Here is a 24,987-nt window from a genome sequence, read left to right as displayed (position 1 = left end):
CTGTGAGAGAAAACAGAAAGTGGAAGGGGAGGGAAAAAAAAAGAGGGAGGAACCTTTCTTAGTCAAGTCCGTTCCATCAACGTACCTCAAGGATCTTCCATTGCAAGGCCTTTAAAAGAAAACAGGGTGATGCGGGGATGGTTGGGGGGGGACCCATGTTTATTACTTCGATCTCATCCAGCTCGGCCCGGGCCAAAAGTGGGGGTTCCCATGGTGCCCCAGTTTGGGCTGGAGGCCAACGGAGGGAGAAGAGTGAGAGACTAGCCAAGTCGGGCCCCTAACTCAGCCCAACACTTGCCTCTCGCCCCGGAGATTACGGGAAAGATTCCCCCTCCCCGCCTGCCGTAGAGAGGGGGCACCGGCTAAGAGGTCCGGGCATAGTCTCTAACCATCAACGCTCCGTCGACTCCTGGCTGGGAAGGGTTCCGCTAGGGAGAAGGCCTTGCAATGGGAAACCCGGGTGTTTCCGTCAGAAGGCGTGAGGGGGGAGATCGGAGTGTAACTGGCCTCAGATGCCACTCACCACAGCCCTCTTCTTCACGTACTTACCGCGCCCCCTGCAGTACACAACATATGCCTACTGCAGAGACAGGATATAGAGTGAGGGGCATGTCCTACAGGCAAAAAGAAATACTCAGAAATACAGAGAGATTGAGTAAGAGGCAGAGAGGGCGCGAGGTGACGAGACGGATTTCGGACTTTCCGAGGGCCGGGCGCTCCTCCGGAGACGCCCCAAATCGGAGGGCCCATTCCCACAGGCGGCCGTTTGAGATGCTCTCTGTGGGGATGTGGTTCTCGGACGGAGGCGGGGGGTGTGCCCGACCTGGGGGGAAACCCAGCTCGGCTTGCCCTCCTCCCTCTCCCAGGAATCCAGAAGTGAACACCGCTCCGGTTCACCGTATCGTGACGCAGAGACAAATGGCAGAATTTTGAGTGGGAGGAGCCCGGACTGAAGTCCGGTTCTGCTCGGAGGCAACACTTGTGTTTCTGGAGGGTGTGTAAAACACGGGTAAGCAGGCGATTTTGCCATCAGATCTGGAAAATCTCCTGGACTCCATTTTTTGGCCGGGAAAGTGGGGGTAAGCTGTGCATCTCAACGCCCGTGACCCTCCTGAAACTGTCCTTAAACAAAAGGTCGGTCTGCAATAGATAGAGGATGCTGCATTTCCACCCCCAGAGATGACCGAAAGGAGACTGAAAAGGTTGCCTCGCTTATTTGTTCGACTACAACCACTTTGGAAGATCGGTAACGAGAACGGAGTTGATAAAACCGATGCCAACCGGGCTAGTAAGATAGATGGATATTGGCGTGCACATTGAAACGTCCAAGCTCAATATAAATTCCCATTAAAAACAGGGGTGTCTTTGTGTATCTCTCCCATAAACCTGGAGAAGCAGGTAACGGATTAACGGATAGAGCATGGGCCTGGGAGACAGAAGGACTTGGGTCTGAATCTCAGATCCGCCACTTGTCTGCTGTGTGACCCTGTGCAAGTCACTTCACTTCTCCGGGCCTCAGTTCCCTCATGTGAAAAGCGGGGATTAAGACTGTGAGCCCCATGTAGAACAGCGACTGTGTCCAACCTGATTATCTTCGATCCAACCCAGCGCTTACTATGGTGCCTGGCACATAGTAAGTGCTTAAAAAAAAATACCACCAAAAAAAAGTACTAATCAGGAGCGGGCCATCTCCCCGTGCAATAGAATCTCCCCACCGGAAAGAACGGTCTCAATGCCTGGTTTTATCAACGCCACTCGCCTCCCCCATGTCCTCTCCATGACCTCTTCAGCTCATTATGGGCAGGGAGATCGTCTGTTAATCCTGTTGTACAGTCACTGAGTTAGACAAGGGTATTTACTGAGCGCTTACTGTGTGCAGAGCATTCATTCAACCGTATTTATTGAGCGCTTACTGCGTGCAGAGCACAGTACTAAGCGTTTAGGAGAGTACAATAAAACACTATAACGGACACGGTCCCTGCCCACAACGGCCGTACTGTCCTCTCCCAAGCGCTTAGTTCTGTGCTCTGCACGTACTGAGCGCTCAATAAACATCACCGATTGGTCGATCGATTCGATCGAGGAAGGCCCGGACGCTCCGGCTGACGAGAGCCGGCCGGGTTCGAGACGGGCAGATTCAAGAAGGGTCGCGGCTGCCCGACGTCCTCCGGGGGATGCCCGCTGACACCTACCTATCACGCTCTTGGCAAAAGATGCCCTCTTGAGGGTGGCCAGGCCAAGGTCGCCAATCTTGACGGAACCGGTAGGTCCGGTGATGAAGATGTTGTCGCACTTGAGGTCCCGATGGATGATGGGCGGGGTACGCGTGTGAAGGAACTGCAGCCCTTTCAGGATCTGCCGGCACCAACTGCGCAGGACTTTGATCTTCATCACTTTAAACCGCTTCAAGTACCTGCGCAACGAAAGGGCGTTCGTTCATTCATTCAATCGTATTTATTGAGCGCTTACTGTATGCAGAGCGCTGTACTGAGCGCTTGGGAAGTACAAGTTGGCAACATAGAGAGCCGGTCCCTACCCAACGACGGGCTCACAGTCTAGAAGGGGGAGACAGACAACAAAACAAAACATGTGAACAGGTGTCAAGTGGTTAGAACAAATAGAATTAAAGCTAAATGCATATCATCATCATCATCATCATCAATCGTATTTATTGAGCGCTTACTATGTGCAGAGCACTGTACTAAGCGCTTGGGAAGTACAAATTGGCAACATATAGAGACAGTCCCTACCCAACAGTGGGCTCACAGTCTAAAAGGGGGAGACAGAGAACAAAACCAAACATACTAACAAAATAAAATAAATAGAATAGATATGTACAAATAAAATAAATAAATAAATAGAGTAAAAAATATGTACAAACATATATACATATATACAGGTGCTGTGGGGAAGGGAAGGAGGTAAGATGGGGGGGATGGAGAGGGGGACGAGGGGGAGAGGAAGGAAGGGGCTCAGTCTGGGAAGGCCTCCTGGAGGAGGTGAGCTCTCAGCAGGGCCTTGAAGGGAGGAAGAGAGCTAGCTTGGCGGATGGGCAGAGGCAGGGCATTCCAGGCCCGGGGGATGACATGGGCCAGGGGTCGATGGCGGGACAGGCGAGAGCGAGGTACGGTGAGGAGATCAGCGGTGGCGGAACAGAGGGTGCGGACTGGGCTGTAGAAGGAGAGAAGGGCGGTGAGGTAGGAGGGGGCGAGGTGATGGACAGCCTTGAAGCCCATATCATTAACAAAATGAATAAAATAGTAAATCTGTACAAGTAAAATAGAGTAATAAATCTGTACAAACATATTGTTGTGCTGTGGGGAGGGGAAGGAGGTAGGGTTGGGGGGACGGGGAGGAGGAGAGGAGAAAGGGGGCTCAGTCTGGGTTAAGTGCTTACTGTGTGTCAGTAAGCACTGGGGCAGTTGCAAGCTAATCAGGTTGGACGCAGTCCACGTCCCCCCATGGGGCTCAACAAATATCCTTGTTGAGGGCTTAAATGACCACTAATTTTTTTTAAATAAAAAAAAGCATCAGTGAGACAACCTCAGTGAGGATGCTATTGTGTACTCTTACTAGTGTTTAATCCTACAATTACCCCAACTTCAAAATCTTGTTGATTAAATCGGTCCAACAGAACTACGGACACATCCTGAATTTATTCATTAATGTCCATCTCCCCGTCTAGACTGTAAGCTCTTTGTGGGCAGGGAACGTGCCACAAACATCCCAGACTAAACTCCCCATTTTCCCAGACTAAGCTTCCTTTTCCCAGCTCTCCCCCCCTCCCACCACCCCAACTCACTCCCCTTGCTCTACCCATCCCCGCCCCACGGGCACTTGTGCATATATGTACATTTCTATAATTCTATTTATATTAATGCCTGGTTACTTGTTTGATGTGTACATATATATCTATAGTTGTATTTATTTATATTGATGCTATTGATGTCTGTCTTCCCCCTTCTAAACTGTGAGCCTGCTGCGGACAGGTATTGTCTTTTTGTGGCTGAATTATACTTCCCAAGTGCTTAGTAAAGTGCTCTTCACACAGTAAGCACAGAATAAATACAATTGAATGAATGAATGCCTACCAGCTATAATGAACTGGCATCTCCTTTAAGAGTATAAATTCATCCAACTAATACCAGCTACGCATTTATAAGCGACTTACCTGCCTTACCTTACCCTCACCTGTAAAATAGGGATTCAATACCTGTTCTCCCTCTTACTCTGCACAAAGTGCTCAATAAATATGATTGATTGATTAATATTTAGACTGTGAGCCCCCCGTGGGACCTGATTCTAGACTGTGAGCCCACTGTTGGGTAGGGACCGTCTCTATATGTTGCCAACTTGTACTTCCCAAGCGCTTAGTACAGTGCTCTGCACACAGTAAGCACTCAATACGACAATGAATGAATGAATGAATGAATGATCTTGTATGTACCCCAGTGAACAGTACAATGATGGCACCTATTAAGCGCTTAAATGTCACAATTATTATTATTATTAGTTAACTACTCAAAGGTCAGAGTCCACATCATTTCAAAGGCTCACAAAGAAGAAAGATTTAGAGGAAACTGTTCTAACTGCGAACTGTAAAGGGCAAGTGGAAAGCCTAGATCTAAATTTTTTTTTTAAATGATCAGGGTTCCATGATGAGATCTAAATTTTTTTTTAAATGATCAGGGTTCCATGATGAGGCAAATCTGAAGGACAAAAAATTCCTTATGCCATTGAAAACAACACTGGGGTTCCACCTTCTAGTTAAGACAGAGAGTTGTGGCTTTCTGTTTCCAATCTAAATGGATTTTTTTTCCTCAAAACTTCCCTGGTGTGAAAAATAAAAAACATAACCCGAGTTTTACTTTTACTAAAATTCTGGAATTTCCCCCACAAAGGTGAACTGCGGCATCTCCTCTCCCCTGCCTCTCCACCAGAGTTCATCCTTGCCCCATGCCCCTACTTGTCAAAGGGCAGTGGAGGAAGGGGTAAAACTACGCTGAGAGGACCCAGGCCCAGAAAGGGCTGGGATCGGGGGGCGGGGTAACATCTTACAACCACTCTGGACTATCAGCTCCTTGGGGGCAGGAATCATGTCTACCAAGTCTGCTGTATTATCCACACCCACGCACTCAGCCCAGTGTTCTGCACAGAGTGTGCTCTGAAATACCACTGATAGCCTGATTGATTACTGTCACCCTTTTCTTTTTACAGTATTCATTAAGTTATTTCTATGTACCCTACACTGTACTAAGCACTGGGGTAGATACAACATAATCAGGTTGGACACTGTCCCCATCCCACATGGGGCTCACAGTCTAAGTCAGAGGGTGGAGGATTTAATTCCTATTTTACAGATAATAATAATTATGATTATGATAATTATTGCTGTTCCTTTCTCCATCTCTCAGCATGATTTTCCTTTTTTTAACCAGTTTGGCCGGGCGGGGGGGGGGGGGGACGGGACACCTATAAGCCCCCAGTGTTTCCTGGAAAGATACAAAGGACTCTAAAGACAGTTTTGGGGCCCAGTGTAGCTTCTTCTAAAGGCCAACAGACGGGCACTACTATCTCCACGGCCTAAAGAGGTTCACTCAATCGGTCATTAAATTGTACTTATTGAGCGATGCGTGCGGAGCTCTGTACTAAGCGCTTGGGAGAGTCCAATACAAAAGTAGGGGTTCGAGGGGCCAGGTCTTCGAAAGCATCTTTGTGCACCAACCTGCCCTACGAGGAAGTCAGGATTCTCCCACAGAGCCCAACTGGAAAATCCCTCTCCAGAACTAATGCCACTGGTATTCCCCCAGCCTGCCCCCCAAAAGGAACTCTCCTCATGAGTCGCACCGCTAAATTAAATCTGTTTCACATATGCACCCACATAAGCAGCATGGCCTAATGGAAAGAGCACGCCAGAAGACCTGGGTTCTAATCCTACCTCCGCCACTCGCTTGCTGTGTGATTCGGGGCGAGTCACTTCCAATCTCTGGGCCTGTTTCCTCAACTGTAAGATGAGGATTCAATACCTGTTGCCCTTCGCACTTAGAGTGTGAGTTGCTGTGCCTCAGTTTCCTCAACTGTAAAATGGGAATTAAGGAGTTTATGGTCTCTTGTGGGCAGAGCACTGTACTAAGTTCTTGGGAGATCACAAGAATCAGTAGACAGGATACCTTCAAGGAGATATCAATTGAGTCAGTTGATCCAGTCAGTGAAAAGGCATTTTAAGACATCTTAAACCTCCTCCCTTAGGTCTGAAAATGGACAACGGTCAGACAAATGATAATTGTGGCATTTATTACATGCTTACTATGTGACAGGAACTGTACTAACTGCTGGGGTAGCTACAGGTAAATCAGGTTGAACGCAGTCCCTATCCCACATGGGGCTCACACTCAGCCCCCATTTTTGCAGATGAGGAAACTGAGTTTCAGAGAAGTGAAGTGACCTGTCCAGAATCACACAGCGGACACGTGGCAGAGCTTAGATTAGAATCCAAGTCTTCTGACTCCTGGACCTATGCTCGTTCTCCTCAGGCATGCTCCTTCTCAATTCCCTTCTAAAACGGTTCTGGGTATAATGGTGATGGCATCCCACCTGATAATCTTGCATTTACCCTCGTGCTTTGCTATATACGCAGTGCTTGAAGAACACCACTGTTATCGTGACTTCTCCTATCGCGTGCCATGTGGAAGTTCAGCTCTTGGGACTGGAATATACAGCAGGTGACAAGGTAGCTAGAACTAGCCTGTTCCCGGGTGGAAGACAGAACACAAGGCTTGGTGGGCACGGATCTCACTCTGGGCCAGCGTCACTCTCGTTTCCCCGATACGGTGCTCCGCAAAGAGTGGAAGGCAAAGGCCAGGGAGGAATTTTCTGCCAGGAATCACTCCCTTTGGTACCCGGCCCACTGGAAAGGCAGTGACATGGTTGGGAAGGGAGGGAAGGAGGCCCCGTTCCAGCTCCTTAAAGCTCCAAGCCGCTATTTCTCTCTTCACTGGCCTTTCCTGTGGGGATGGAGACCCCCTCGCTCACCGCACACATAAAAATCCAGCCTCCCTCCTTGCTCCCCAGTAAAACGGAAATCCAATCCCTCCTCACCTACAAGTGCTCAACACCAAAAGCACGTTACGGAAACTTTTTTAAAAAAGATGGTATTTGTTAAACACACCCTACGCGCCAGGCCCCGTACCAAACGCTGGCGTAGAATCAAGCCGACCAGGTTGGACGCGGCCCACGTCCCACAGTCTTCATCCCCGTTTTACGGACGACGGAACTGAGGCCCAGAAGCGACACGGCATTCAAGTGGCGGGGCCGGGATGGGAACCTGGTCCTTCTGACGGCCCGGGCTCTAGCCACTAGGCTGTGCTGCTGCTTCTTTAGTTTGAAACTTCAGCTCAAACAGCATTGCCGCAGTCATGTCCCTTTCCTTCCCATCTCCTTCCCCATCTCCTTTCCTCCTCCTTCCCCACCTCCTTCCCTCCTTCCCCATCTCCTTCCCTCCTCCTTTCCTTTCTCCTTCCTTTCTTTCCCTTCTCCTTCCCCATCTCCTTCCCTCCTCCTTTCCCATCTCCTTCCCTTGTCCTTTCCTCCTCCTTCCCTCCTCCTTTCCCATCTCCTTCCCTCCTCCTTTCCCATCTCTTTTAGACGGTGAGCCCACTGTTGGGTAGGGACTGTCTCTATGTGTTGCCAGCTTGTACTTCCCAAGCGCTTAGTACAGAGCTCTGCACATAGTAAGCGCTCAATAAATACGATTGATTGATTGATTGATTGTTGGGTAGGGACTGTCTCTATATTTTGCCAACTTGTACTTCCCAAGCGCTTAGTACAGTCCTCTGCACACAGTAAGCGCTCAATAAATACGATTGACGATGATGATGATGTCTACTGTCCTGTTCTCGACAGTCTCACGCCCCTCAGGGACGTGACGAGTGAGTGGGTTGCGTGTCCCTGATGGGTGTGAGGCAGTGAACCCCACGCGGGACGTGGGCTGGGTCCGACCTGATGGGCCTCTGAAGGGCTTCGACGCCCCGTGACCACTAGGGGGCTCCCCTGCCTCATCCTTCCGAGCACTTTCTGGGGACTCCAGTGAGTATTTGGGAGCTCGGCCCGGAATTTCAGGAGCGGCGCTCCGATTCCATCTCCCCTTCCTGTCAAGAGATGCCCGGCAAAGGCGGGGGCCTCCTAGAAAGCAGCGGCATTCGCATGCCTATGTTCAAAGGGAAGGGGTTCTTTCTAGACCGTGAGCCCACTGTTGGGTAGGGACTGTCTCTATATGTTGCCAACTTGTACTTCCCAAGCGCTTAGTACAGTGCTCTGCACACAGTAAGCGCTCAAATACGATTGATTGATTGATTTCTAGCCCCTGCCTGGAAGCTCCATAATAACAATAATAATAATAATAATGGCGGCATTAAGTGCTTACTACGTGCAAAGCACTGTTCTAAGTGCTGGGGAGGTTACAAGATGATCAGGTTGTCCCACGGGGGGCTCACAGTCTTCATCCCCGTTTTACAGATGAGGTCACTGCAGCCCAGAGAAGTTAAGTGACTTGCCCAAAGTCACAGAGCTGACAATTGGTGGAGCCAGGATTTGAACCCCTGACCTCTGGCTCACAGTCTTCATCCCCACTTTACAGATGAGGTCACTGAGGCACAGGGAAGTTAAGTGACTTGCCCAAAGTCACACGGCTGACAACTGGCGGAGCTGGGATTTGAGCCACCGACCTCTGACTCCAAAGCCCGTGCTCTTTCCACTGAGCCACGCTTTCTTCAAGCGCTTAGTACAGTGCTTTCTGCATATAGTGCGCACTCAATAAATACCACTCGTTAACTGATTGATGGCCAAAGACACCAGCTGTACAATGAAACCGAACAATCCAGTTAAATCCCTTGCTGGCGTAGGAAGTTTGAAATCTCCTCAGTCATCAATGGTATTTACTGAGCGCTTCTTGTGTACAGAGCACTCTACTAAGCACTTGGGAAAGTCCAAGCCAAGAGAATTCGTAGACGCGTCTCTTGCCCACAGCGTGCTCTCACTCTAGAGGCTGTAAATCGGACAGAAGGACAGAGGCCTCCTGACCTTTTGGCGGGTGTGCTGACTTACGTTTTAAGGGTTCCGGATGTCATCAGTTCAGTCACCAGAACGATACACTTCTTCCCTTTTACTGTAGACTCCCAGGAATCGTAGAATCGAACAATATTGGGGTGCTGAAGCCCCTTCAGCATTTCAGCCTCCTCTTTAAATCTCTGTCGCTCTGACTTGGTCAACTTCCGATCCTGGAAAAGAGGAGAAAAGATGCAACGTGTGAGTGGATCGGGCCAAAGTGGTGAAGCGTCATATGGTGCTACTCAGCAAGTCAGAAATTCATTAACACTCAGGGGAGGAGAAGACTGGATAGTTCCCTCAGATCTAAAAGTACTATCATCATCATCATCATCATTATTATTGTATTTGTTAGGCATTTAAACCACCAACCACTGTTCTAAACCCTGGCTGGACACAGTCCCTGTCCAATATGGAGGAAGTAGAATTTAATCCCCATTTTAAAGATGAAGACACTAAGGCTCAGAGAAGTGAAGAGACTTGTCCAAGGTCACACAGCAGACTGCTGTGTTGTACTCTTCCACGCACTTAGTACAGTGCCCTGAACCCAGTAAGCACTCACTGATTGACTGACTGATTGAGACTTCTCTAGACTGTAAGCAAGCTGTGGGCAGGGAATGCGTCTACCAACTCTGATATTGTCCACTCTCAAGCACTTAGTACAGTGTCTGCACACAGTAGGTGCTCAATAAATAGGATTGATTGATTCAAGTGGCAGAGTGGGGCTAGAACCCAAGGCCCCTGTCGCTCAGGACCATGTTTTTTCCACTAGGAAATGCTGCTTCCCAGCCTCACCCTGGCCTTCCTAATAATTCTCATCTTAGGGCAAAGGACACATTTGCTTTTAAACTTGTAATTTCCTTTTAGTTGGCTTAAAAAGACGTCATTCATAAAAAAACAAAGAAGTACACAGTGTTTCTTGGAAAACCTGGACGACGACTGTCACTGTCTCTACCAATGGATTTCCACATTGATGCCCACCTCTCTGTTGATCCTTTGGAATTTTACAGTTTGCATCTCAAGTCCAGGATCTTCCACCTCCACATCAATCAGTTGTATTTACTGAGCACTTACTATGTACAGAGCACCATACTAAGCTTCTGGAAGAGAACGATGCATCCAAATCATCCAATGATAACCCTAATTTGTTAAACTCTTATGTGGCAAGCACTGTACTAAGCACTGGGGTGGATCCAAACCAGGTCGGACCCAGTCCCTGCCCCACATGGAACAGGGAATGTGTCTACCGACCGCTCAAGTGTCCTCTCCCCAGTGCTCAGTACAGTGCTCTGCACACAGTAAGCACTCGCTAAATCCCACTGATGATGACAGAGCTCACAGTCTAAGTAGGTCACAGGACAGGTAATCCCCATTTTACAGATGAGGAAACTGAGTGAAGTGTCTTGCCCAAGGTCACCCAGCAGCTAAGTGGCAGAGCCGGGATTGCAACTCAGGTCCTCTGATTCCCAAGCTGCTCCTCAAGCCTGCCAACCAGCCACTCGTCACCTTGGGCTGAAGCAATCGCTGAAACTCCTCCCCAAACGGACTTCTGAGGCCTCTCGTATTCACGGACGGTGAAACTCTGCAAAGGGCGAAGCTTTAAGAGCTACTACAAAGAACCGGCATTGTGAAAAATCCAGTTTCTCTGATAAAAGGAACGCGAGAGCCTTGAGCAGCTCGGTCTAGTTGATCGGTCATGTGAATGATCACCGCGGCCTGGCATATTACTCAGCCTTTGAAATGAAGCTGGACGCTCTCCTGTCATAAATAATGACTGACACACTTTCAGCATCATTCTACCCGACGAGAAACAGGCTCAGCCTTGCCTTGCTATCAGGCAACCTTCACAAATACACCCTGCTCCCACCGCCCGCTCCGGGAATGGAGGTCACTTCCTGCTGTTCCTCAGGGAGATGGAACTCGGCTGCAAAAGCCCATCCGTGCCGGGGGGATTTAATGAGCACTCCTGACCATCTCCTGTTGGCCACAACCCGAAAATTTGGATTAGTCAAACGTATTCCCCCCCAAATGAAGGCGGGTCACCTAGTGGAGAGAGCCTGGGTTCTGATCCTGACCCCACAGCTCATCTGTTGGGTGGCCTTGTTACCCGTCCTCCGTTACCTCCTCTGTAAAATGGGGGATCCCTCCTACTTAGGCTCACAGTCCAAGTAGGAGGGAATCCCCATTTTCCAGAAGAGGTAACAGGCACAGGGAAGTTGGAGAGCATCGCTGTCTGACCTGATTTTCTCCAACCTACCCCAGTGTTCAGCAAAGTCCTTGGCATACAGTATGTGCTTAGCAAGTATCATTTACAAACGGGGGGAGGGGGGTGTCATGGTCTCTCCTGCATTTTGGGGACAAGCCCTGCATTAGGAGCTGTGGTCCCACTGAGCAATATGAGATTAGGACACTGAGTTTGGGGCGTCTAATGGCCATACGGGCGTAAAGTCCACTTGCCATTCTGTGACTCCCCCCACACACCAAAAAACACACACATACACACCTCAACACCGCCCCACACACCAAAACATACACATACACCCGCCCCACCCACCAATCAATAACCAGATCAGTTAGCTGGAAGCTTCCTGTTGGGAAGTATCACTATCATGAGGAATTCTTCTCCCAGGAGCAATCTCATCTCTCTGTTCCCCTAAAGGGAGTGCCCTGGTACCTCAGATTTATGGATGTTGGGGTGGACTTCGAATCGCGGACTCCAGAGATCGAGGGATTTGCTGGGGTTTGGGGAAGAGAGTAACATATTCCCACGCTAGAGAAGATTTATAGCCAGCCAAGTGCTCGGACAGCACTGGGGGACTAAGTCCTCCTTCTGCCCATTTAGACCCTGAGCCCCGGGCGGGACAGGGACTGTAACCAACCTGATCATCTTGGGTCTACCCCAATGCTTACAACAGTGCCTGGCACATAGTAAGTGTTTTTTAAAGTTCCATTTTTTATTTTAAGATTGGAAAGAAGGAGGAGCATGGACCACAGTGTTCTACAAAGTATAACTCGCTTGAGTCTCCTCCTCTAGTCAGCCATATTTATTGAGCGCTTACTCTGTGCAGAGCACTGTACTAAGCACTCAAAAGAGAACACTATAACAATATATAATCTATGAGCTCCCTTCGGGCAGGGAACATGTGTGCCAGCTCTGCTTTATCATATTCTCTCAAGCTACTAGTCCAGCGCTCTGCACACAGTAAGCACTCAAATACTGATTGCTTCCTAGAATTGAAAAATCTCCAGACTTCCCCTGATACCTAGCTTGAACTACGATGAAGCATTAGGTATGAAGCAAAATGATGAACATTCTCCATTTTTCACCTTTGTTTCCTTATCTGAGGAACTTTTCTGTTCAATGAAAGCATTCCATTCTACGGTTTAGACCATTCTTTCATTCATTCATCCAATTGTATTTATTGAGCGCTTACTGAATGCAGAGCACAGACCAAGGCTGTGGGGAGTGAAGAGCCCTCTTGCAAACATCAGGGCAGCACGTGAACAGGTTTCTTAAAATAACCACATCCCACATTCACCTATCAGATCATCAAAAGTTTTTTTGTGTTTTTTTTTAAATGGCATTTAAGTGCTATGCGTCCAGCACTGTTCCAAGCACTGGGGTACATCAAGTTTCTTTAAAAAAATAAAAATAAAAAATAAAAATAAAATAATGGTATTTGTCAATTGCTTACTATGTGCCAGGCACTGTACTAAGTGACGGGGTAAATGCAAGCTAATCAAGATGGACACAGTCTGTGTCCCACAGGGGGTTCTCATGGGCTTAATCCCCATTTTACAGATGAGGGAACTGAGGCCCAGAGAAGTGAAGTGACCTGCCCAAGGTGACACAATAGACAAGTGGCAGAGCCCATATGAGAACTCAGGTCTTTCCAACTCCCAGGCCCATTCTTATTAAACTTCACGCCATAAACCATTTACCCGCTTTGGGCCTTGAATCCCATCACCCCATCATTCAGGATCCTTTGCATCAAATACAGAAGCAGCCTGGGGGTGGGGGGCTCTCAATCAAAGGTATTTATTGAGTGCATCCTATGGGCAGAGCACTATACTGAATGCTTGGAAGAGGACACAGAATCAATGGATATGCTCCCTGCCCATAAGGAACTTACAGTCTAGAAGGGAGAAAAACGTCAAAATAAATAATAACAATAATAATAACAACAGTATTTGTTCAGTGCTTGATATGTGCCAAGCACTGTTCTAAGCGCTGGGGTAGATACAAGGTTATCAGGTTGTCCCACACAGGGCTCAGTCTAAATCCCCATTTTACAGATGAGGTAACAGGCACAGAGAAGTTAGGTGGCTTGACCAAAGTCACACAGCTGACAAGTGGCAGAGCTGGAACTTGAACCCATGACCTCTGACTCCCAAGCCCATGCTCTCTGTGAGCCAACTGTGGGCAGGGATTGCCTCTGTTGCTGAACTGCATTTGCCAAGTGCTTAGTACAGTGCTCGGCACACAATAAGCACTCAATAAAAATGATTGAGTGAATGAACGAAAATAAACGATGGAGGTGGATTTAAGTGCTGAGGGGTCGAGGGTGGGGTACAAATCCAAGTGTGAGGGCGATGCAGATGGGATTAGGGGAAATGAGGGGTAGTCAAGCAAGGCTTCTTGGAGGAAGTGTGATTATTAATAAAGTTTTGAAGGAGGGCAGAGTGGTGGTCTGTCTTTGGTTGTTACAACTAGTGTTTCTATCCTATCATTCCCCCCACCCATCTCTCCCCAAACCCCTTGGGACACACCGCTCCCACCCCCCAAGAATCACCAAGGGGCAAGGATGGCCAAGCTGCCCTTCCACTTCAGGGTGGAATAGCGTCGGATGTGCGACCTTGGGTGGGTCACTTCACTTTTCCGGGCCTCACTTACCTCATCTGTAAAATAGGATTCGTGCAGTGCCTGGCACGCGGTAAGCACTTCACACATACAAGTACCCCACGGAGGAGGGGAGGTGGGATGGAAAAGCAGAAACGAGAACCTATTTTGGGGAGACGTGGAAGAAGGCAGAAAAGGAAATCCTTCTTGTGGACAGAGAGAAGTGGGGCCAGCTGGCTAGAGCCCAGGTTTAGCTAGGGGCCTTCTCCCTGAACAGGAAAAATCTTGTTCTATTTTTTTTTTTACGTTATTTGTTAAGCGCTTACTACACACCAGGCACTGTACTAAGCGCTGGGTGTGGATATAAGATGATTGGGTTGAACTCTGTCCCTGACCCACATGGGGCTCCCAGTCTTAAACCCCATTTTGCAGAAGAGGCACAGAGAAGGGAAGTGACTTGCCCATGGTCACACAGCAGCCAAGTGGCAGAGCTGGGATTAGAACTCACGTCCTCTGACTCAAAGGCCCGGGCTCTATCCACTAGGCCATGCTGCTTCTGGGGAAATGCATCTAATCACAGGGGAAGGGGCTAGTTTGGCAGTTTTCCCAATTTCAAAACTCCTGTCCCCCTTTGAAATATTCCCGACACTCACCCCACCTGGCTCCAGTTACTTCAACCACTCTAGCAATTTCCTTAAGACTTGAGGAATACGTCTGTTTGGCTGTAATTGGTTATGTCAATGTTTACCGGCCCCATCGTTTGTGTTTATGTGTGTTTTTCTAAGCTTATTCAGTCTCCTTCATCCGACTTTCACTCCTCAAGGGCAGGGCCTGAATACTACACTTCCTTTCTAACGCCTCACGGTACAGAACACTGAGCCCTACACAGATCGGATGCTGAAGAAATTTGAGTTTATCCACTTAAGTATATCCATAAAAGTTGGCCTTTCCCGAGGCGATGTGCAAAAGGAAAGGATCTTTCGGAAAATGGAAAACGAGCACGCAGTTTGGATCCGTAGGCAATCAATGAATGAATGAGCTTCTGTACATCTTCAATGAACACCCTCCCCTCTTTCATCTAGATTTACAGATGCTTATTATGATCTACTACCCCAACGTGAACACAGCATTAAGCCTTCATCTCTTTTACCGCAATGCATAATTTTCCCTACAGATACTGGCTCGGGAATGAATACTTAATGATAAAAATAATTACGGCATTTAAGCATTTACAATATGTCAAGTGCTGTACTAAGTGCCAGGGTAGATACAAGATAATCAGGTCCCACATGGGGCTCACAGAGTAAGTAGGAGGGAGAACAGGTACTGAATCCCCATTTTGCAGATGAGGAAGCTGACGCCCAGAGAAGTGAAGTGACTCGCCCAAGATCACACAGCAGGTAACTGGCGGAGCCAGGATTAGAACCAGGGACTTGTGATTCCCAGGTCAAGACTCTATCCACTAAATCACGCCGCTTCCTAGATATCAGGGTACGTTTGGTCACCGGAGGGGGGTTGTTGGAATATTGATGCATATCAGGATAGTCATTTCCACGATGGTCTGTTGGGTTTGAAATGGGAAGGGGTGAGAGGTCGGCGGCAGAAGAGACGAAAACGAGGCACCAGTGGGGGAGGCTGGTCGGTGAGGGACGCGGGGTGCGAGCTGGGGTGTGGTGGGAGGAGAGAATCGATCGCTACGAGGGAGAGAGCTGAAGAAACTGGAAAGGTCTCCTGGCCCCCGCGTGCGGCAGGGGCCTGAATACCACAGCCCCGGTGCCCTACGATCCAGAACCGGGTGGGCTGTCGAGGAGACGTGCAGACTGGAATGGCTCAGTGGAAAGAGCAGGAGGGGCTTGGAAGTTGGAGGTCATGGGTTCTAATCCCCACTCCCCCACGTGTCTGCTGTGTGACCTGGGGCAAGTCACTTAACTTCTCTGAGCCTCAGTTACCTCATCTGGAAAATGGGGATTAAGACTGTGCGCCCCACGTGGGATAACCTGATCACCTTGTATCTCCCCCAGGGTTCAGAACATTGTTTTGCACATTAGTAAGTGCTTAACAAATGCCATTATTATTATTATTATTATTATTATTATTATTAATGGGAAATTTTATTTTAGGCAGGCGGGTTTTTAGTTATTATTACAAAGCCTGGCCAAAGAGCAGGTGACTACCTTTATCTACAACCCCGGTAACAACAAGCGATCTCGATTCCTTACACGATGGCTTCAATTCGAAGTGGCCTGGACACAGTTAAACCCATTTTTGGGGAAGTGAGATCTAGGCAAGTTGGATGGCCTGCATATTTTTAGTAGTCCCCGAAAAATGGACAGCATTGTTCTTCTGAAACGACAGCTCACGGGGGGTGGGGTGGGGTGTGTGTGTGTGTGTGTGTGTGTGTGTCGGGGGGGTGAAATGTTGTTAGGCTCACTCATTTGTAGGGTTGCCTTTAGAATAAACTGGAGTAGACACACAAAAAGCCCACTCCATTACATTCATTCCTTTCCACCTACATTAAATTGTTTTGACAAGCCAGATCAACAAAACCCAAGGCTGCCTAGCATGTGATTCACAATCCCCTTCCCCCTCTCCAGTCCCCTTCCCCCAGTGAGTGGAATGAGACAATTGTTCAACTCTGTACCATCTGGGCCAAATGGGCTGAAAGAGAATTGTTCAATTTCTGGAGAGGTTTCCCTCTTTCAGTCTAAGAACGGTTAGGGTTGGGCACTGTGGCGGTTGGACACCCCCCAAACCCCAAACCCTCCCCACCCCTCCACCACACTACTCTGAGGCAACATTGTAAAGAGCCCCCTTTACTGGAACAGAGCTGTAAGCTTGTAGCGGACAGGGAATGCGTCTGTTCTATTGTTCTCTTCCAAGCACTTAGTACAGTGCTCTGCTCTGGCCTCTGCCTCAGGTATACTGGGAGTTCTAGGTGGGACAGGGGCTGTCTCTACCCCAGTGCTTAGTGCAGTGGCTGGCACGTTCGAAGGGCTTAACAAGCACCATTAAAACAAAACAAAAAGCCGGCCTTCAGGCAGCACCATGGTAGGTGAGGATTTGATCATGGCTGTGTATCTGTCTTTTTTATTACTATTCTTCTTATTAGTAATCATCATCATAGCGGTATTTGCGAAGAACTTACTTTGTGCCAGGCATTGTACTACGCACTGGGGTAGATAAAAGCCAATCAAGTCAGACACAATTCCCATCCCACGTGGGGCTCACGGTGTTAATCCCCATTTTATAGCTAAGGGAACCGAGGCACAGAGAAGCCAAGGGCCTTGCCCAAGATGATCCAGCAGACAAGCGGCGGAGTCGGGATGAGAACCCGGGTCCTCCTGACTCCCCGCTCCGGGCATCCTCCACTCGGCCCCACTGCTTCTAGGCTTGGCGATGGTCGTGCTGTTGCGGCCGTTGACTTTGGGCGCTATCAAACCTCAGCCCCGGAGCGAAGCCCTCCACCGCCACTTCTCCGTATTGCCATTGGGGTGGGGCCACGGGCCTGAAATTGCTTGATTGCAAGTATTTTTAGCCACGCTCCAGTCCTCCCTCGTTATCATTGTCTGCACCCCACTGACCTACCCGGGCCCCGCGCCTTCCCTCCACCTGTAAAAGGTGATATCCTCCAAGATGCTTAAGGGGCTACAGAGCAGGGAAAGACACGGGGTGAGGGGACAGAAGTAGCACAGTTGATCCCTCTAGATTGTAAACTCATTGTGGGCAGGGAATATGTCTGTTACGTTGTCCTCTCCCATGCGCTTAGTAGCATGGGATTTACTAAGTACAATTACTAAGCGCTCAAGAAGTACAACTGACTGACATATCCTGGCCAAGTTTTTTTTTCTCCTTTAAATGGTATCTGATAATAATAATAATAATAATGATGGTATTTGTTAAGCACTTACTACGTGTGACACACTGTTCTAAGTGCTGTTAAGCACTTACTATATGCCAGGCACTATTCTAAGTGCAGGGGTAGATACAAGGCTAAGCAGGTTGGTCATGGTCCTGCCCCATATTCATTCATTCTTTCAATTGCATTTACTGAGCACTTACTGTGTGCACAGAACTGTACTAAGAGCTTGGGAAGTACAAGTTGGCAACATATAGAGACAGTCCCTACCCAACAACAGGCTCAGTGTCTAGAAGGGGGTGACAGACAACGAAACAAAACATGCGGACAGGTGTCAAGTCGTCAGAACAAATAGAATTAAAGCTAAATACACACCATTAACAAAATAAATAGAATAGTAAATATGTACAAGTAGAGTAATAAATCTGTACAAACATATATACAGGTGCTGTGGGGCGGGGAGGAGGAGAGGAAAAAGGGGGCTCAGTCTGGGAAGGCTCCATACAGAGCTCACAGTGAATAATACCAATAATTACGGTATTTATTAAGCACTTATTATGTGCCAGGCACTAAATGCTGCACAGGTACTGAATCCCCATTTTGCACATGAGGAAATTGAGGCCCAGAGAAGCTAAATGACTTGCCCCAGGTCACACAACAGAAAAGTGGCAAAGCCAGGATTAAAACCCAGGTCCTCTGGCTCCCTGGCTGGGGCTAAATGGGGATTAAAAGTGTAAGCTCCACGTGTGACAACCTGACTACCTTGTACCCCCCCCCCCCAGCGTTTAGAGTAGTGCTTGGCACATAGTAAGCGCTTAATAAATGCCATCATCATTATTATTACTACCAGACCACGCTGCTTCCCATCATAATCAACATCATCACCTCCCAGCACTTTCCTCTTCCCAAAACATGCGGCCAGGAGGGGGAGACAGGAGAAAGATAATCAGAGTGATATTTGTTAACCACTTACTATGTGCCACACACAATAATCCCACATGAGGCTCACAGTCAAAGGGACAAAGACAGCAGGTATCTAACCCATTTTATAGATGAGGAAACTGAGGCCCCGCTCAACGTCCCAGAGCCGTCAAAGTGGCAGAGTTTCCCCAACTCCCAGGCCCTTGTTCTTTCTGCGAGGCCACACCGCTTCACAATAATAATAATAATAATAATAATGGCATTTATTAAGTGCTTACTATGTGCAAAGCACTGTTCTAAGCGCTGGGGAGGTTACAAGGTGATCAGGTTGCCCACGGGGGGCTCACAGTCTTAATCCCCATTTTACAGATGAGGTAACTGAGGCACAGAGAAGTTAAGTGACTTGCCCAAAGTCACACAGCTGACAATTGGCAGAGCCGGGATCTGAACCCATGACCTCTGACTCCAAAACCCGTGCTCTTTCCGCTGAGCCATGCTGCTTCTGCTTCATGAGAATGAATTCTGAAAGCCCTGGTCATTTTTCTTCTTCCCACTCTAATAAACCCGTCAACAGCCAAATGACTGGGTATCTCCGACACCAGCTGATAATGGAGCATCAGAAGGGCTGGTGGAGAGGACGCCTAGAAGAAAGGGATAGTTTAAGCTTCGCAGAAACTGTGGAACCCAACTATGTCCTTGTGGATGCTTCCAAGCCCCTCTTCCCAGGAAAGACCAATGACTAACAAAAGGAGGAATCTGGTCTTCCAAGAGCCAAGTCAGAGAGGGAGAATTCCAGCGGAGGCGGTTCTACATTTAAGATCTGTCAATGGATGCAACATCAATCTGTCCACCCAGCGGTAGCTGCTGAGTGCTTACTGTGTGCAGAGCACTAGACTAAGCACTCGGGAGAGGCCCATATGCAGCGTGGCCTAGTGGACAGAGCACGGGCCTGGGAGTTAGGGGACCTGGGTTCTAATCCCAGCTCTGCCACTTATCTGCTGTGTAACCTTGGGTAAGTCACTTCACTTCTCTGGGTTTCCGTTCCCTCATCTGGAAAATGGGGATTAAGACTATGAGCCCCACGTGGGACAGGGACTATGTCCAAACTAACTTGTATATATCCCAGTGCTTAGTACAGTGCCTGCCCTATACTAAGCGCTTAATACCATAAAAGATATTTTTAAACCCTCTATTATCTTCCCAAATGCTCAGTCCAGTGCTCTGCACACGGTAAGCGCTCAATAAATACTACTGATGGATTACATGACCCTCTCGTGTTGGGACAGATTGCACAATGTCCACTGGAAATCAAAACCGAGCTCAATACTTAACCACTCTCAAGCACGCACAGAAAAAGTCTCTCCCATGACACGACACCAGCCGAAATTAACCAGAATGAGAGGGAAATTGTTGTCAGGTCCCAAATGCCTCAAAGAAAGGCTCTGACCCGAGGCTTCCTGGAGGCAATGGAGAGCTGAGAGTCTCAGTCTGGGGGAAGAAGGGGAAGACCACAGAGGGGTGGGGAGCCCTGACCCACTATGCTGGAATGAAATTTTACACCCCAGACAGAGACAAGCATTGCTCTGTGTGGTTTGAGGGGGAGATAAGAGAGAGGGCTTTCTGAGGCTTTTCGGCTGGGTTAGCGAGGGGTCAGCGAGGGAGAAGCTGGCAAGGCAGAGCTCAGACGTTCGAATGGCGGGTGTTCCAACGGCAGGGAGGCCCTGTGGACCAAAGTGCTGTCATCCTGCAGGAATCCGGCCACCCTGGGGGAGGAGAAGCTCCGCGCCCTTCACAGGAGTCTCCCAGAGCCGCCGAACAAAGAGGCCACTGAGAGAGTCGCCCAGAACCACTCGCTTTTTGGCCCCGAATGGAACCGGAGAGAGACGGTGGGGCAAGTGTCAACCCCTCGGCGGCTCTAGCGCTTGAATGGGGTCCTGACCTTTAGCTCTATGCGTCGCTTCCCTGGGCCTCAGTTCCCTCATCTGGAAAATTGGGAGGAAGACTGAGCCCCATGTGGGGACAAACCCATTTGCTGCTATCCACCCGGGTGCTTAGTACAATGCCTGGTACATGGTAAGCGCTTAAATACCACAATTATCACCATCATATTATTTTACAGAAGAGGGAACTGAGGCCCAGAAGTGGAAGTGACTTGCCTTAGGTCACAAAGCAGGCACCTGGTGGAGCCGTGATTAGAACCCAGGTCCACCTGACTCCCAGGACTCTGCTCTTTCCACTAGGCCATACTGCTTCTATGTATAGTGCAAATAAATAGGTGGACTCAATGCTTGCCCACAAGGCATGCACTGTCTAGCGTGCACAGAGCACTGGACTAAGCACTTGGGTCTGCCTTCCATTCTATTGTATTCACTGTAGAGCAGAGCACTGTACTAAGCACTTGGGAAAGTACAATAAAGCAATAAGCAGACACATTCCCTGCCCACAACGAGCTCAACGTCTCCGCCTCCAACTCAGCCCTCGTTTTCTCCTCTCCCACTCCCTTCCGCATCGCCCTTGCACTAGGATTTGCCTGGCTGCGGGTAGCTTCCACTCCTTTGGATTCCTATCTTTTGCCAATCCAGATTCCTGCTGTGCTTCTCCCACCAGTCCCAGGTGCTCCCTACACTCTCGGCCCCGGGACTCAGCCTGGTGTCATCGGCTGACGCCGAATCGTGTTGCTGGGGAATTTACATGATGGGGCACAGCCCTGATTCATCAACCAATAGTATTTGGTGAGCGCCTACTGTGTGTTGAGCGCTGCACTAAGCGCCACTGAAAGGACAATCCAACAGGGTTGGGAAGCACTTTCTCTCTCTGCCCATGAGGAATTTACAGTCTAGAGGGGGAGGGGGGCATTAAAATAGGGACATATGCCCAATAAGTACAACTGATTGATAAATTTTGTGGGGCTTAAAGGGATTGGCTTAAAGGAAACAGATGCAAGTGCATAGGTGAGGCAGAATGGAGAGGGGGCGGGGGGAAATGCCGGGAAGGCTTCTTGGAGGAGATGTCATTTTATCCCTCCAGCAAAATCCATGAATCCCACGACGACGCACCCAGTTCATCTGCCATTTCCAGGTTTCCCTTCCATTCTAGGGCCGCCCCCTCATCCTTTTCTCTGCTTTTATTCTCCTCCAGTAGACAAAGCTCTCTACTCTGCCTGGAATGCAACAGGCGTGAGGTCAATCGATTGTATGTATCAAGAGCTTACTGTGTGCAGAGCGCTGGACTAAGTCACGGTAAAAACGCCACCCAAGATTCTCCAAGTGGGTTTCCAGAGTCTTTTCAGACAAGCTCGGCCTTCTCGGGCCAGTCGGAACATGGAAAGCCAGCGATCCATAAAGAGATTAAGCAAGGATTTGAGGATCCGACATGAGCCCGGTCTGTCAAACCCTCCTTCTCGTGTCTTCCCTTTTCTATTCTTAGACAATCCAGTCATGCACTCTTCTGGTGTGGTGGGATTGGAACAACTTTCAGGGAAGGGTCCAAGAGGCACGGGATGGAATGGAGGATTTAAATCTTTCTATCTCTCTCCCCACCACTCCCTTCTGTCTGCCCCCAGAGTCAAGTCGCCAACTTGAACGGTTGCTTCTTTTCTTCTACTTTTTCTAGTTTTTGTTGATTGCTTACTATGTGTCAAGCACTGTTCTCAGCACCAGGGTGGATACAAGTTAATCACGCCGGATGCGGTCCCTGTCCACGTGGGGCTCACAGTCTAAGCAGAAGGGAGCACGGGTATTGAATCCTTACTCTGCAGTTGAGGAAACTGAGGCACAGTGAAGTGACTTGCTCACAGTCACACGACAAGTAAGTGGTGGAGCCGGGATTAGGACCCAGGCCCTTCTGACTCCCAAGCCCGGGCTCTATCCACTAGGCTACACTGCTTCTCCATTTTGACGGCTCAACCTCAAATCCATACAGTAGCAAGACCCCGATCCCCACCACATCACAGCTGGAAAAGTAAGGAATGAGAAGGAGAAGAATGAGAAGAATTTGATTTCTGCATTGGGAATTTCTCCAAAACCACCACGGACTTTAACTTGACTAATCTGTAGGGTCACCTCGATACCGGGTCGTCAACACCAGGACAAAGTCAAGTGAGTTAAGTTCTCCCTTCCCAGTCATCCAGAGTGACAACCACACAATTTGGAGTGTCCTTTGGAATTTTAAACAATGCAGTGCAGTGCACACTCTGCCCAATGTTCCACCACCTTTGGTGCCTGGCACTTGATTTTGGTGCCACTTCTCACAGCGTGGCATGAAGCTGTGAGGTTTTAACCTCCCCAGAGCCCTGTCAAACACAAGACTTGTGGACTCGGAGCAGGTTAATCATAACTGCGGTCTTTGTTAAGCATAAGGTGAGCACCGTACTAAGAGCCGGGATGGTCAAGAGATCTTCAGGTTCCACATGGGGCTCACAGTCTAAGCTAGAGGGAGGATGGAGGTCGAACTCGTATTTTGCAGACAAGGGAGCTGAGGCCCAGAGAGGTGAAGTGACTTGTCCAAGGTCAGCCAGGAGCCAAGTGGCGGAGCCGGGATTAGATCCCAGGTCCTTTGACTCCCAGGCCTGGGCTGTAGCCACTAGGCCAAGCTGTACCGCTCTAATACAGACCAGGCCTTGGATGCAGGCAGGAAGAAGGTTTTTCGCAAGACAGCGTGACTCACAGTACTGTGGTTTTTTCCCCCCCTCCACCCACTAGGATATTTAGGGCGGAGGGAAATAAGTGAGTGTATAGAGCTGTATTATTATATAACAGTCCCCTACTAAGTACTGGGGGAGATATAAAATGATCAGATCAGACCCAGGCCTTGTCTCACAAGGGAAACACACAGGGTAGTGGGGAGGGAGGACGGACCGAAACCTCATTTTACAGATGAAGAAGCTGAGGGTTAGGAATTAAGTGACTTGTCCAAGGTCCCACAGCAGCCAAGTGGTGAGGTGGGGATTAGAACCCAGGTCTTCTGAGAACCAGGTCCATGCTCTCTCCACTAGGCCAGGCTGCTTCTCAAATTCCATGTTTTAGGGCAACTGACAAGCCCAAGTTAAAAATACATGCAGCCTGGTAGGCTTCTAGGCAAAGTACAACCAAAGCCAATAATTCACTTGTTTGGGGGAGTAAATCTATATTGCCCAAGTTTTTGTGGGGGTGGGGGGGTACTTACTATGTGCCTGACACTGTACAAAGCGCTGGGGTGGATACAAGTAATCAGGATGGACACAGTCCTTGTCCCACATGGGGCTCACAGTCTTAATCCCCCTTACAGATGAGGAAATGGAAGCCCATTTATTCAATCGTATTTATTGAGCGCTTACTGTGTGCAGCACTGGTAGCGCTTGGGAAGTACAAATCGGCAACATATAGAGACGGTCCCTACCCAACAATGGGCTCACAGTCTAGAAGACAAGTGACTTGCCCAAGGTCACACAGCAAACAAGTGGCTTGAGCTGGGATTAGAACCCAGGCCCTCTGACTCCCACTTCTGGGCTTTAACCAGGCCTCGCTGCTCCTCCGTAAATGTCAGCGAGGGAGAAAGGAAGTCCGAATACCCCAAAGTGAGTTAAACCAATCCAGACTGTGGCGGGGAGAAGACGTGGCTCAATGGAAAAAGCCCGGGCTTGGGAGTCAGAGGTCATGGATTCAAATCCTGGCTCCGCCAATTGTCAGCTGTGTGACCTTGGGCAAGTCACTTAACTTCTCTGAGCCTCAGTTACCTCATCTGTAAAATGGGGATTAAGACTGTGAGCCCCACGTGGGACAACCTGATCACCCTGTATCCTCCCCAGCGCTTAGAACAGTGCTTTGCACATGGTAAGTGCTTAGCAAATGCCATCATTATTATCACTATTTTTATATTCATTTCCAAGTGACTTGGATCCACCAATTGAGAGCTGCCTAATAATCAAAAGAAGTCATTTCTAGCTCTAAATTACCATGAGATACTTAACACCAAAAGTTGTTTTTCAAAGGCAAAACCAGGACAATGGGGAAGGGAAAAACAAACACTTTCAAAGAAGTGCATAAAGGCATCAGAGACCCTGAATATTCAATCCAGAAGAAATCTGACAGGGGACGAAATCTGAACGGCTCTAATGGAATAAGGAGCTAGGCGTGGATTTCAACGGTGAAATAACAAGGTAGCTATCTTGGCTGCCGGGAGACCAGTTCTATTTTCTATGCATTTCAGAGCAGCATCATATTACAGAATTAAACTGCCACAGGGAAAGAAACTGCATTCAACTTTTGACAGAGTAATACAGAAACGTGGT

General features: G+C 48.8%; 1 protein-coding gene across 1 annotated transcript in view; it reads right to left on the bottom strand.

Moving 5' to 3' along the window:
* The window catches only part of WNK1 (WNK lysine deficient protein kinase 1), a 148,897-nt gene that overhangs the window by 61,741 nt on the left and 62,169 nt on the right, over window positions 1–24,987 (bottom strand). The window contains exons 3-4 of the mRNA XM_038767736.1: window positions 9,103–9,275; window positions 2,193–2,413 (exon numbers count right to left, since the gene is read on the bottom strand). Of these exons, the coding sequence (XP_038623664.1) occupies window positions 2,193–2,413; window positions 9,103–9,275 (394 nt within the window). The remainder of the gene's footprint in view (window positions 1–2,192; window positions 2,414–9,102; window positions 9,276–24,987) is intronic.

The sequence above is a fragment of the Tachyglossus aculeatus genome, chromosome 27 (genome assembly GCF_015852505.1).
Source record: "Tachyglossus aculeatus isolate mTacAcu1 chromosome 27, mTacAcu1.pri, whole genome shotgun sequence".
NCBI classification, from domain to species: domain Eukaryota; kingdom Metazoa; phylum Chordata; class Mammalia; order Monotremata; family Tachyglossidae; genus Tachyglossus; species Tachyglossus aculeatus.
The sequence above is the reverse complement of the archived record's forward strand: the minus strand, read 5'-3'. Positions and strand labels throughout refer to the sequence as shown.